Source organism: Corvus hawaiiensis, chromosome 26 (genome assembly GCF_020740725.1).
Source record: "Corvus hawaiiensis isolate bCorHaw1 chromosome 26, bCorHaw1.pri.cur, whole genome shotgun sequence".
Classification (NCBI taxonomy): Eukaryota; Metazoa; Chordata; class Aves; order Passeriformes; family Corvidae; genus Corvus; species Corvus hawaiiensis.
Genome location: NC_063238.1, coordinates 38,218,697 through 38,233,524, shown reverse-complemented (window position 1 = coordinate 38,233,524; position 14,828 = coordinate 38,218,697). Strand labels below are relative to the sequence as shown.

General features: G+C 37.4%; 1 protein-coding gene across 3 annotated transcripts in view; it reads left to right on the top strand.

Annotated features, from left to right (window-relative positions):
- The window catches only part of ZFAT (zinc finger and AT-hook domain containing), a 76,795-nt gene that overhangs the window by 12,179 nt on the left and 49,788 nt on the right, over positions 1 to 14,828 (top strand). For all 3 annotated transcript variants that reach the window (XM_048286599.1, XM_048286600.1, XM_048286601.1), the window contains exons 3-4: positions 3,699 to 3,959; positions 11,364 to 11,537. In XM_048286599.1, coding sequence (XP_048142556.1) covers positions 3,699 to 3,959; positions 11,364 to 11,537 — 435 coding nt within the window. The remainder of the gene's footprint in view (positions 1 to 3,698; positions 3,960 to 11,363; positions 11,538 to 14,828) is intronic.

The window sequence follows — 14,828 nt, the reverse complement described above, 5'->3', positions numbered from 1 at the left end:
GTTGGGATAGAGGAGTGAATGCTGACTTGCTAATGGAGCTCTTTATTCTGCCTGACTAATAAATTAACGATTTTATAAGTACTGGGGACAAGTAAAGTGCTAGGCATGTAATACATGTATATTACTCTAATGTTACTTTATTTACAGTGCTTTCTGCTGAATTTTGTTTAGCCACGCCACTTTCCCATCGTTAAGCCATGACCTATTTAGAGTTGATTTGTCCTAGACATTTTGGCACAATGATGTTAACATTTTTTTATTAAGTGGGACCAAGGATGCCAGGGAGATGTTGCTGTTGGACATATATGCACAGGTCACATTTTCTCCAGCAATGGAGTGTGACATCATTGTTTGGGAAATGACAGGTATTTACCTGGTAACTGTCATCATTCATACTCCTGTGTAGCCTAGGGCTTCCTTTCATGACTGTTCACAATGATCTCCATTTCCTTCAAAGTGCAAAAACTCAGCTTTCTTTTGCTTCTGCTTAGATTGGTGAGGATTTGAGGGGCAGCATCAATGGGCCTGTGTTCATCTATTCATACTGTTACTCCCCAATGGATTCTTGTTTGTTTTAGGCTATATCTGGATTATGTGATACATGGCTCTGTTGGTTCTGAAACCTTGAAGAATGTCTGAGTATCCAAGGAGTTTGAGTTTATTCAGGTCACTTAAAACCATGGCCTGTGCATCAGCCTCATCCTTGCCTGAACACAGGATGCAGCCAGAGCCTGCATTCACACCTGAGGGGTAGGAGGTGTTGCAGGTGCTGTGATACAAACACAGAACAGTAACAAAATACATCTGGGGATGAGATTTATTTGCATGCATTTGTGTGACACCTTATGCAGAAGATTCTGAATATGGCCATGTGCTGTTGTAACTGATGAAATGTAAGCTTTTAATACTGGCATTTGGGGAAAGATTCATGTTGCATAATGCCTCAACCTGTTAAAATTTGGTCAGGATGTTTAAGTGAACACTGCAGAAGTGTTTTGTGGCTGCTGACAAACTTTTTATATTAAATTGATTGAATTGGAGAAACTTATGTGAACAATTCTTGTGAAGCAACAGTATCAAAATAGACATATAGTTTATTCATTACTCTCTGTTTGAAGTATCTTTTTTTATGTCTTGGAGTACATAATTATACAGCATAGCACAGAATGTCTTTTCTGGATATTGCCATTGCTCATCCAGTAGCAGTCAGCATAAAGATTGGTTTCAGTCAGTCTGTAATGAGTGCAAAATCCCCAGAAACAACTAAGTTGTTCTTGAGGGAACAGAATCTTAATTAAAAGTCTTCTTAATGACCAATTTAAAACTTCTATTTATGACTAAGCATCCTTGAAATAAGTGATAGGGTGGGGTTTTTTTTATTTTTTATTTAATATACTACTTTATTTTTAACAGTTAAACAGATTCTTTTTTCTAACAAGCAATGTTTGATTAACTTGGTTATGTACTGGCAGATGAATGACAATGTTCTACTATTAAGTTACTGTGTGTTGTTGATCTTAGGTGGTGCTTTGAGCTGGAATTAGTATAATGCAGTGTGGAGAGCTCACTGGGGGCAAGCTGGGTAGAGAGACAGCTGGAATTTATGGTTATGTGCCTCATTAAAAATTTAATTCTGTTAACTCAAAGTGGCTTGAGATAAGTTCTGTCCTGGGAAAAGGAAACCAAGAAATGACTGTCATAAGCCTCAGGACTTCTGGTGATGTGTCAGTTGCCCACATGGGCCCTCCTGTTCTTGTGTTTGTTGCTGTCTGCGTCTTGCCACCAAACCTTTTAAAATGTTTGAGAACTGCTTTAAATTCTCCTGCTGGTGGACACATTTACAAACATTTCTAAAATTTGCCTGTTTTTTGTGTATTTGCCACACCATTAGCAGTCACAGTGATAAGAACTGCATTTTTGTAAGCCACAGCAGAGGTTCTATCACCAGCCATCTAAAGGAGCAGTTTTCCTATTTCCACTTGCATGCAAGACTTTGTTTCAATTTCTGTCTTAATGTGAAAATGCTATTCTGTTTTTCATTAAGCTTGCGTTAAACAGTCAGGAAGAAGCATCTCTTTGACCTGATTTTTCTTCATTTCCATTTATTGGGCAATCTGATGATTGCTTTGTAAAGGAATGAAAAGAATATAATATGCAGAGAATATGGTGGTTGCATTCACTCTTCCAACCCTTGGATTTAATTATTTTGTAGTAGTCTGACCAGCATCCACATCTGTATTCCTCAGGTTTGAGACTTTAGCAAACTGTGACCTTTTGATGGCTTGATGTAAAGATAATTCTTGTTGGGTTTATTTTGTGTGTTAGTTTCTTCAGCTGAAGGCACCAAATACTGGTTGCTGTGATGGATGGATATCAAAGTAACATGAATGGTAGCAAAGAGAAGTTTTGAGAGCACTGAAATCACCCCTTTATTTTTGGCTGATGATTGACTACTTTTGCTAGAGTAGCAAAGAAGTTCAGGATGCTGGTGGAGGGTTGCAAAAAGTTATGGGAAACAGTTGTTTTTCTTCATAGTAAGGTTTTTGTCAGTTTTATTACATTTATTTAAGCAGGTATTCACTATCTTCTATAAGAAGACAGAATGCTTTCTTTTTCATTTGATTGTAATTACATGAATAACTCAAAGCTGTGGTCTCCGAATGTGGGTTGTGTTTGCCTGGTATATTTAAGGGAAATGCTGAATAGGTTATGAATAACATGATGCTACCTTCTTCTGTTCTCCTTAATCATCTTCCTTTAAGATTCCTTAAGTAATTTATTTTTCCATATGCTCTAAATAACCAATTCAGTAAGGTTTTTGGGCACCTGTGCTTGAAAAATTTTTGTGGTTTAGAATTTTTTTTTATATTCTCTCTTTTTGTGGTTTTTTCAGACTTCTACATTGTCAATCTCAATTTATCAGTATCTGTGATCCTACAGCAGTGATGAGAGAAGTCTTAAGCAGAAAATACAGTTTATGTTGTCGGGCATTTTTGTGCCCTGCATCTCATGGATTTCATCAATATTTCCTCTACAGAAATACGGAAATGTAAAATTATATTGTACCTATTAGGAGTTGTGGATGACTTCTGATTTAATTAAGGAAACATTTTTTTGTTTCTGATTTAATTAAGGAAACATTTTTTTGCAATTTATTTGTTACCAACAATCTTTTATGCCAGCTTTTGTCTAGAAAGTACTGACAATCAAGAACCACAGAAAATATTCAGGAGTAATTGTTCACTATATTAAAAGGACAATGAGCTTTTGGTTCTAAAATATAAGTTGCTTTTCTCTGATTACATCTCAATACTTGGATAATTTCTTTGAAAATGATTTAAATTAAAAAGCTTTTTGTAGACTGTTGAAACACAGTAGAGCAATTTTGTAGAATACGTGTGCTGATAGAGTTATACAGTAGCCTAGAAGAGTGCTTGCAGTGTAATTTATGTAAAATTGTGGCACTTGGACATCTGCTGATCTCAATGCCACAAATGTTACTGCTTTGCAGCCACCAGAAATGCCAGCAAATACCACTGCTTGAAATAAGTTTGTGTGATGCTAACCTTTTTTAAGCTTTTGTGATAACGCCTCTCAAACCTCATTTAAGGCACCTATTTTTCAAATATTGGGAATATTAGCTAATTAGCTGTGGAATTTAATTATAGTTTAAAGTAAACTTTAATTTTCTTTTCTAGAGCTTCTTGTAGCAAAGAGGAAAAGGGGCAGACCAAAAGGGTCCACTAAGAAGTTTTGTGTGGATGAAGACATGGCAGAAAATAACCTCGTTCCAAGCAAAGAAACTCCAGCTGGGACAGAAGAGGGCCCAGAACTGCCTGAAGTCTCAGCAGGCAGCCTGGAATGCAGGAAATGCAATCGGAAGTTCTCCAACACGCGTCAGCTGACTAAACACATCTGCATTATTGTCCTAAATGAAGGAGAAGAAGAAGGAGATGGAGGTAAGAAAACATGCAGCAAAAATATTTGAAGCAGGTTGTGAAACAGTGTGTTCCCACCGTGAGACCTGACTCGGAATCCCCAGTGCTGGTTTTAAATGGAGTGGAGTTGTCTGTTTCTTGTAGCGCAAAAAGCATGTTGAAGCAAAACTGAACTTAGACAAGGTATTTAGCCTTCTTTCAAAGTGGTCAAAATGTTTATTACATTAATGATTGTTTTAAAACTCCCTGAAACGCTTGTTTTGCATTAGCAACTGTTCTGTTTGTCATAAAGGGGATTGCAGATTTTCAGTGAGAAGTGGTATAGGCCATGCAGGTGAGTATCACACAATGGTGAGGATGGATGGTCCTGTACAGGTGCTTCTATCCTCTGGCTTGGGAAACCTGACTTCTGTTCTCTTCTTTTGATAGATTTAGAGTCTGCTTTTCTGGATGGCTTCTTTTACTGTATAAAAAATAATGTCAAACTCCCCTCTTCTTTTTAACAAAGCTTCATGTGAATGATTGGCATATGAGATTTCAGTGTTTAAATTTAGCTTTAGGATTGATTTGGATATATTCAACCTCCCAAATTTTTAGTACAGAACAGAGCAGGATGGAGTTATTTTCAGTTGTAAGGAACCTGCAACAGCCATCTCATCCAACTGCCTGACCAATTCAGGGCTGACCAACAGTTAAAGCTGTTGCTAACAGCATTGTCCAAATGGATTCTTAAACACTCACAGGCCTGGGGCATCGAACCCAAATCTGTTTAAAAAGACAACGGTGAATATTCGTTCAGAATAGAGTAGTGGAAGGGACATACAGTAATCATCTTGTCTACTTATCTATTTAACTTTTCTCTGTGGTGAATGTCACATAACATACAGAGCAATGACTTAGTCCATATTATCTTAGCTTTATGTGAGTTTTGTGTTGATGGTAAAATTCAGGTTTTGCTTTTGCTACAGTCACTTAGTATGATATTGTGGATTCTGCTTGTAGACAGAATTTGCCGTTGATTTTTTTTCCCAGTTTTTTGTTACCCTTTTATGTCCAGTCTGTCATTATTATACAAATTAGTATGACTGTTTTACTTTCACTAGTATGTAGAGTTTAACTTCTGTGGCAAAGCTTAATGAAAATACGCTTAGAATATAATGACAGAGCAGAGAAACTCTTGCTTTGATAAAGTACCTGCTTATATTTTACTGTCATCAGTGGTACAACTTTTCAACTACACATAATGACAGTTATTCCAGCTGTCTTACCTCTGACATTCCAAGTGTCCATGCCCTTTGCTGTTTGTATGCGCTAGGTCCAGTGTCAACATTTGCATTATTTTAGCAATGTTACCTTTTCTAATGTCCTCTTAAAATAAACTCTCAGGTCAAAGTATAAACTCAGATTACCTGTTCTTGACCTGTTAGCTCATTAGAGCTCCTAAATCTTATCTTTGTTTGTTTCTCTGCAAAACATTCCCTGGCAAATTTTCCAAACTAAACTGCTCATCCTTTTCCTTCTTCGTAAAGAAAATAGCCTCAGCTTTGGGCAGATGAAACATTTTTTGTTTATTCTCTGGTAAAAGCAAAACAATCAAGCAAAGTCAATCATAAGAAACAAATAACAAGGGGTTCCATTTTTTGGAAGCTTTCTATCTTGACTGCAAACTGTGAAGGTATTGGGGGCTGGTTTTGTCCTGAAGAAATACATCTGGGAAACTCAGTCTTCAGCTGTCTACTGGTTACTGTCCCATCACAGGAAAACTTTTCACTTCTGGCTTTAACATATGAACTGCTTTGAGACAACTTTTCAGTTTCTAAATATGTAGATGAAAATAGCATGTGCATTATTATTGTCCTCTAAGAAAGTGTGAATACAGTCAGTAGCTCAAAACTTTGAGGAATGATCAAGAACAGTTCTCTGTCATGTTCTGTGTTGTGTTCTCTGTCTAGGGGTCTCTGTAATACTCCCTGTAACCTTTTGCATAATCACAGTATCACTAAGTTTGGAAAAGACATCCAAGATCATTGAGTCCAACTGTTAACTCAGCACTGCCATGGTCACCACTAAAGCATGTCCCCCAAGTGTCACATCCACAGACCTTGTGAACCCTTCCAGGGATGCTGAGTCCACCACTTCCCTTGCACAGCCTGTTCTGATGGCTGACCACCTTTTCAATGAAGAAATGTTTCCTAATATCCGATCTAAACCTCCCCTGGCACAACTTGCAGCCATGTCCTCTCATACTGCCACTTTTTACTTGGGAGAAGAGGCTGACCCCCACGTGGTTACAGCCTCCTTTCAAGGAGTTGTAGAGAGTGATAAGGTCCTCCCTGAGCCTCCTTTTCTCCAGGCTGAACACCCCCAGCTCCCTCAGCTGCTCCTCATCAGACTTGTGCTCCAGCCCCTTCCCCAGCTCTGTTGTCCTTCTCTGGACACATTCCATCACCTTAATGTCTTTCTTGTAGTGAAGGGCCCAAAACTGAGCAGAGGATTTGGGGTACAGCCTTGCCAGTGCCCAGCACAGGGGGATAATCCCTGCCCTGGTCCTGCTGACCGCATTAATTTGATACAAGCCATGTGCCACTGGCCTTCTTGCCCACCTTGGCACATGCTGGCTTCATGTTCAGCTGTTATTGACCCACACCCCCAGATCCTTCTCTGCCAGGCAGTTTTCCAGGCTCTGTCCCCAGCCTGGAGCACTGCATGGAACAGTTGTGACTCAAGGGCAGGACCTGGCACTTTGCCTTATTGAGCCTCACACAGTCCATTGATCCAGCCTGTCTGGATCCCTCTGCAGAGCCTTCCTGGTTCATGCCATGGCATGAGGGGCTTTTTTTCTGTTCTGCTCTTTTCTTAATGTTTCCTTTAGATTATAGTTGATTTTTCTGACTCCTGCTTACTATTAAACTTACGTTTTCAGGGAAGTATTTAGAAATACAGGCAGATCTTTTTTGTACTCTAAGAGTCAATTTAGAACCCATAATTTTATCAGCAATTATTTTTTCTTGAATCCTCTGTTGCCAATTTTCTTAGAGCTGGATGGAAGATTTTATTGAAGGTCTTTGAATCTTCTGGAAATATAATATCTACTTCATTTCAGACACAGTTCAAAATAGATGGCTAAAATTTACAAGGAGCTTTGGCTATAGGATCTTCTCACTTAATCTTTGACATTTCACCTAGTACATGCAGGCTGGGGTTTTTTTTCCTTTTATCCATGTCTTTTCCAACTTGAAATTACTTTTGTCTGTTTTTCTAATGCTTCTGAGATGTTTCTGTAGTTTGGTGGTTTGGGTGGTTTTTTTTTTTTTACCACTTTCTCATGTTTTTAATTTCTTTTAAAGCTTAGCACTCTGGAGCTCTGGTTAATAATCAGATGTTTTCACTTTGCACTGTGTCTGGCTGTAATGGAGTTAACTTTCTTAATCGCAGCTCGTATGATGCAGCGGTTTGTATTTTTGACCAAAATAATGTTTTGGCTATTGCTAAAATATGCTAAGCATGCAAATATTGAAAAGATATGAATATATATATATATATATATAGTTATTCCATGTGATATTCTTTATAGAGAAAAACATAATAAAGTTTTGAGCTGGAGCTCAAATATTCATAGAGGTTTCCAAGTAATGAAATGTTTTGCTGTCTTTTATATGTTGACAAGAAAAGTGTTGAAATCCCTAACATAATGGATGTTTAAATAAATCACTAGAAAACTATTGAAACTGCGTATATGTTGGTCAGAGGAATAACTGCTAGATGCAATCGGCCTCTGCAGTTCTTAGCTTCTGTAATTAGTGACCTGCATTGATCTCTGAGATCACTGACTCATTGATAGTTCTACTCTTTCCAGAGTCACCAGGCCTTACTGGTTACTGACATCTTCTATGCATCTAATTTGATCCTTTGATGCATCATGATTGCCTTCGCCTTGTGGGCCCATTCACTAAAACAGCAAAAATAAGTGACTTTTTTTTTCAAATCTGGCAGGTTGACCCTTCCTGAACTCCAGGGTGCCTGGAAAGCAGCTCCTCAGATGGACTGGAAAGAGAAAATATAACAAAAAGCATGAGGGGAGAGATCACTCACCAGTTACCATCACAGGCAAAACAGACACAACCTGGAGAAATTAGTTTATTACCAATCAAATCAGAGCAGGATAATGAGGAATAAACCCAAATCTGCATCAGAGAAGCCAAACTGTAGCCCCCCTGCCACCAAAACCTGGCCACACAAAGCAAATACAGTTTGGGATTAAAAAAATGTCCATTGTACTTCCAATTTCCCCATGTACATGCTTAGTAAATATATTTTTTCATAGAGGGCTTGTTTGCCTAAGCAAATTTCTGTTTTGTAAGCTAAACTGTGTGTACACCTATTTTTGTTCTTTTTGGTTAAACCAAGTTAAAAGTTCTGGCTAATGATTTGGATCTGGCTGGCAAAATACAAGAGAGGTCATTTAATGGCTGGGGAATGGCATTTGGGTGGAAGGCAGATTACCATCCCTTGTCTGGAGTGAACCATTCAATCCCAATGAAGTGGGAGCCTGCGTAATTCTTAAAGATGTCACTTTTGGCCTTCGTTTCAAATAGTTTTGCCATCAGCTGGATTCTAATTTAAATTAATTCTTATTGCAAGTAGGATTTCAGTCTCTGCAGGAGAAACAATTGCCTGTGTTAATTTTATATGGCCAGTTCACTTTCTTTTTTCCAAGCTGCTCTCCTCCTGCTATGAAATACCACTTTTTAGAGGTTAAAAAATAGTACTTTGAATGAAGAGTAGTTTAAAAACACGCCAGTTCAGGTGGTGTAGCTATGCCTGCGAAATGTCGTACATCCAATTACAAATGTTGAGAGCAGTCCCTTCAGTCAGTGACTCCAACAGAATCATGGGACAGATGAATGATCCACCTCAGTGGGACTCTGGAAGAACTGATAAATTCAGAGCTGGCAGCAGCTTTGCTGATCAACAGACGTGAGCATTTCTTAATTGTGTTAGAAGGCACAGCTCAGCATTGTGTTTCTTGCACAGACAAACCGGCATTGGAAGCGCCTGACACTGGGGAGGGGAGGTCACTTTGTCTGTTGGATCCAGGTGCCAGCTGACAAAGTGCTGAGCTGAGGGAGGTGCAGAGTGAGACAGTTTGTCCAAACAAACCTGTTCAGGAGCAAGCCAAGGCCTTTCCTGCCTGGAGAAACTCAGCTTAGCTATTCAAGTGGCATATACTCCATTTTCTCATAAATAATCTTAAAATCATCCAAGGGTGATCCTTTATAACCCATGGTAGTTCTTATACAGCAGAACTGTCCTAGTTGTGATGGAAAAATCATTTATTTTGACACTCTAATCCATGATGCTAACACTGAAGGAATTTTTTCCAGGAAGGCAACTAAATACTGATGAGATGGTCCTATACTATAAAAAGGCTGTTTGAGCCCTGTGGTCGAAGTTGAAGCTCTTTTTCATTAAAACATGTTTTTGTCTCCCTTTTAATCCTTTCCTAAAGCACACCTTCCACCTCAGGTGTTTTTTTTTGGTGTAGAGTGAGTTCAGGAGCAAAGCAGCTACCATTGAAAGTTAAGGTTTTTGTTGGTTTGGTGGTTTGATAGGTAGTGTTGGTTTGAAGGATTTTTAAGTCTCAGGTTAACAGACTAGGAAATAGTTCTGTTTGTAGCAAAAAGCGTTGGCAATGTGTGCACCCCAGCTCCTTACCAACAAATTGTTTCTGGAAGATGCTTGTTCCTCTCAGACAGGGGTAGAATGGGGCTACTGCTGTCAACAGGCATCGGATTAGGGAATAATTTTTACTGTTTAAGTATCAGAACTAGATCATTGTAGAGATTTGTGTCTGTACACTAGATCAGTGTACAGGTTTGTGTGTCAGTATGCCTGAGAAAGCTAAACTTCTTCCTGCACTCCTTGTTTTGTTCTGGTTCTGTGTCTAGTAAAGAAATTGTGGTTTATACAGGTGGTAGTTACATGATCAGCCCTACCCTGCTGTTTAACTTCTGCTTCTGTCCTTCAGTTTTGTAAGGAGCAGCTAGCACATTTCAAACCTTTGTTCATTATGGTCAGACCACAGAGACAGACTTTGTTTCAGTCTCAGCTGAGTATTTACAAAATATTACTGGAATTAAAACAGCCATTTCCATGTTGTGTATCTTTTTACTGCTTCTGCTGTTTGCATGTGGGAAACAAGTCTGAACCACCCTACAGCTTTGCTCTTACTGGTTTTTTTATTTATATTTTGTTTCCCTATCTCAGTAGAGCAGCTCCAGCACACTTCGAATTTACTTGGAATTACTTACTGTGGAGATAGAATCAACTGATGTAGATTGAGAGAGGGAAAAAAAAAAGAAAAATTCACTGGGTTTATTTATAATCTTCTTCCATTAGTTTCTTCTTCCCTCGTTTATTACCTCTAGAACATTTGCATAATGCCTTAATTTGCCGACTTTGTTTTCTCTTGTCTGCATTTTCTACCGCTTCATCTGATATAAGAAGTTTCACTGGTATAAACTTAAGAGTTCTCTGTTTTTATCTATGCTGCAAATTACTTATATGTAAGGACCTTTGGGGTTGGTTTTAAGTTTACTTTTTATTTTTTAGAATTTCAGTAAGGAATTCCTCATTTGCTTTAAGAAAGAAGTAGCTTCAAGGAGTAACTCAGCTGATTACTGGCTCTTTTATTTCAGAAGAGTGTTTTGTATACAGCTATTGTGTGGCTTTCTAGTTAACAGGTTCAAAACTTATCCAGTTGAAGAGGCTGAAGACATTCTGAATAGCAACAGGGAATAATTTGGAAGTGCAGCCTTCAAAATGAGGAGTTACATGTTGAGAGTTAGTTTGAACCAAAGACCTGTTTTGAACCCTAATTCTTCTTGAACCAACACTAAAATGATAATTATGTTTCTGGCTGTTGATTTACAATAACAGGAGAGGAAAAAGGTCTAATCCAAAGAGACTGTCAAAAGACTTTCCATTAAATAAGATTGAAAATTAAGCCAGTACTAAAGGAAATAATCCTAAATTTGTCAGAACAATTAAATATGGAAAAGAGAAAAATAAATTGTTCATTAATTGCAAAATCATGAGAACTTTGACCAAGTTTTTAGAATTTTCGCAGAAGTCCACAATAATGTGAATGAATTTAGAAACACATGTTTCTGTGAGTTCATTTTGAAAATTTTGATTTTTTTTTCTCTCTTATTTTCTTTATGTTTAAGTATCATACCAGTTTTATTAAACAGAGGGGAAAAAAGTTCCCCTTTAGGGATCATGCAGCAGATCTTGTTTAGATAACATGTCTTTCTTTCTACAGTAGCATTAATTTCCCCTCCTTTTTTTTGTGCAGTGTTAGTGACTGTGTTACCTGCATTGCTTTTGTACATAGTTACCCTCTTTTTGATGTTTGCTCTTTAGGTAATGATTCTGACGTTGACCTTGACAGGAAGGAAGATGAACGAGAAAAAACTCCAAAGAGGCCCAGAGTTCAGAAAACAGAGAAAACAGCATCAACTAAGGAGACTGAGCAGGTTTCAGGAGCTAAAAATCCTATTATAAGTGTGGTTTTGACAGCCCATGAAACTATTCCAGGTAATCAAAATCACCAATTATATATATATTTTTTTTTATTGTACTGACACTGTATAAAATATTCATTGCTTTAAGACCAAATTGCTTAGGATATTTATTGTGTTAAAAATATTTAGCATTATTTGATTGTCTTGATACAGAGCCTCCCCATCTGGCAGCTACATAATTTTAGAACTTGTCACATTTCTTCATAGGTACAAGAAATGCTGGACCTGGCTGTAGTTAACATCAGCTACTGCATTAGCATCAGTTATGTTTAGTCTGTGAATAGTTTTAAAGAAGAAAATGATAAAGCACTGACCAGAGAACAGAAAAGTGTATATATATTTGAAAATCAAGTTCTACATAATGATTACATGTTTCAAATATTTATTTAAAACTAGACTTGCATTTGACTGTTTTTATAAACCATTAGCTGGTTATAAACCATTAACTATTCTGACTGACTGTCAGTTAATAGTTTTGTGCATTATTTTCAGCTTTGTAGTTTTATTGTTCTCCTTTTTGTTATTGTTAACATTTCTGAGTATTTGTTTTGCTTGTTACTATCAGAACAACTCTAACGTCTTCATTTCGTTGTTGTGGGTTGGAAGCTAGCAGGATTTTCTGTGTTGTTAATATCTTTTGATATTGAGATCTGTGATATGCTGGTTCAGGGGCTCGTGGAGATGTTGGAAAGTGGGTTCCTATAGGTGTTACTCTATGGATATATACAAACCTCTCTTCCTCAGGGCTTTTGGAAAGAGCCATAACTGAGGATTCCCCTCTCCTGGTGCTAAATTTTATGCATCTTATAAGAGTTTTTATCTTAGGCCTTTACATTTCTAGCAAGAACTAGAAGAATTTCCAAGAAGGGAAGGAAAGACGTGGTGGATAGTGCAATCAAAGATCCATTTCCTTATAAAACTGGCCGAAAAAGGCAAATGAAATAATAGCAAATACAGATAATGAAGCAAATGTAGGAAGCATGTGATACAGGAGAGGAAATTGGTGCCTTAAGTACTACCTAGTAAAATTCTTCTTTGTGCAACCAAAATTTTGGGTTTTCTTTGCACATATGCTTTTTGAGGTACTCAAAAGAGTAAAACAACTTCAACTTTGGAGGTACTTGAGCATAGTACATCAAGCATTCAGAAGGCTTTAATGAACCAAAAAGATTTATGGTCAAGTGTGAACCTGCAGGAGTTCTTGAAGGTCCTCTCATCCATTTGACTGACAATTAATCTTATTACATTCAAGTTCCCAGCTAAATTATGTGTAATAAAAAAGTCAGTACTCTTCAAAAAGTTTTGAATTTTCACCCAACTTTTCAGAATTTGGAAATTCTAGAGATACAATATAAGTGGTTAACTCTGAAGATTCAAAAGAAAAATAATTTATTTAATGCAATTATGGTTTAATTTATTTTTCATTGCTTTTCCTTCTATTTTTTTCCCATTAATTTCCATGATCTAACTATATCTTAATGTCACTAGCAATTCTTAGACAGTTCCCCTTTCTCAGTAATACTTTAATGTCTGGAATTTTTAATTAAGATCTTTCACAGTCTTTCATAGTCATTTTTCTGGAGATTTATCATGTGCTGAAGAGATGAGTTACTGCTGTAGACGAATATAAATAGAGAAAACAATTCTCCTTTCTCTTCTGCTTTCTGTGTGCTAGACCATCTGTAAAGTTAAGTTGAAAATAAAGTTTAAAGGTGCTTAAGCACTATCTAAACTTAGTATTTCTCTGCAAGCATTAACAATCTGTACCCACCTGTTACCCAGTTTTAAAGCTGCATAGAAATATCACTTTTTGTGTCCCCTATGGTAAAATTCTGTTTGAAGATTTCAGATGACAATCAGAAAAATAGAGAAGGCTTTAAGAATTATCTGTATTTTATTCCCAGTAATAAGGAACTACTTAGACTGTATTTTTCCTTTCTTAAATAAAAGATTCTTTAGAAGCATTGTATTAACACTTTGCTGTTATTTTGCTGTGCACTAATGAGGTTTGGGACAATGCTTTATATCATGTGTTTGGTAGATTATGACTAAAGTGATGTCTTCAAAATCCCTTTGAACAAACAGGATCAGTCAGTTTTTAACTTCCCAGAAAGGACATTTGGGCAACATTGATTTTCCCCAGTGTTCCTCTTCTGTAATGTTTCCTTGGGAGGTATATGAAAGGTAATAGATTTACAGCTTTAGAAGTCTGAAAGCTGGCATTAACCCACAGAGTAAATACAGTTTGAATAGAAGTTGTAGATTTTTTTTCTGTGCAGGTGCTGAAGTTCCTTGATAGGCTTGAGAGGTGAGCCTGGGAAAAGCTCTTGCAGTGCAAGGCCAAGTGCAAGGCCAAGTGCAGGGTCCTGCACCAGGATAAGGGGAAATAACTTCAAACTGAAAAAGGGTAGTTTTAGATTAGATTGTAGGAAGAATTTCTTCACTGTGAGGGTGATGAGGCATGGAAGAGTTTGCTTAGAGAATTTGTGGATGCCCCATCCCTGGACGTGTTCGAGGCCAGGTTGGATGGGGCTTTGAGCAGCCTGGTCTGCTGGAAGGTGTCTCTGCTCACAGCAGACAGGTTGGAATTAGACAACCTTTAAAGCCCATTCCAACCCAAACCATTCCATGGTTCTGTAACTGGAGGGATGTGGAGACCTTCAAGAGAAGGAATGCTGAGTTCATGAGCACACCAAGGTATCAGATCAAACATAGGACAGTTTTTTGTAAGCATCACAATTAAGCAGGTGAACTGCAATATGCACTTCTGAAAATTGTTTTGAGTGGCAGACACTTTTTTCATAGTCTGGTTTTAAGAACAAGTGAGTAAATTCAGCCAAATATTCCATCTTCTGGGTTTTTTTAATGTATGTTATTTCCCATGTTTAAATTCTGTAAATTTTCGAGGTTTTTAAAACCAATTTATAATTCGTGCTCAGTTAGTTTCATTCAGGAGAGATTTGAACATTTAAATTATTGTTTTATGTAAATTCTGAAATATTTTAAAGACTCAGCTTGTTACTAGGAGAGTTGTTTTAAGTGCCTGTGAAGATGGCCAGTGGTAGACTATCTTCATTTTTTCATCAACCATTTTTGGTTTTGGTTTTGTTGGGTTTTTTTTTTTTTCCAAGAAATACAAAAATAGCATGAAGTCTTGAATTTCTTGAGGGTAATTATTTTTTCTTTTCTAAAGGAGTTGGATTTTTTTCAACTACAAATTCTTTATACAGCAGTGTGAAGGTTTTTCTCTCCCTGATTTCCACTGTCCTTAAAAGTCCAGCTGAGTTCCCCTTTACTGTGTGAG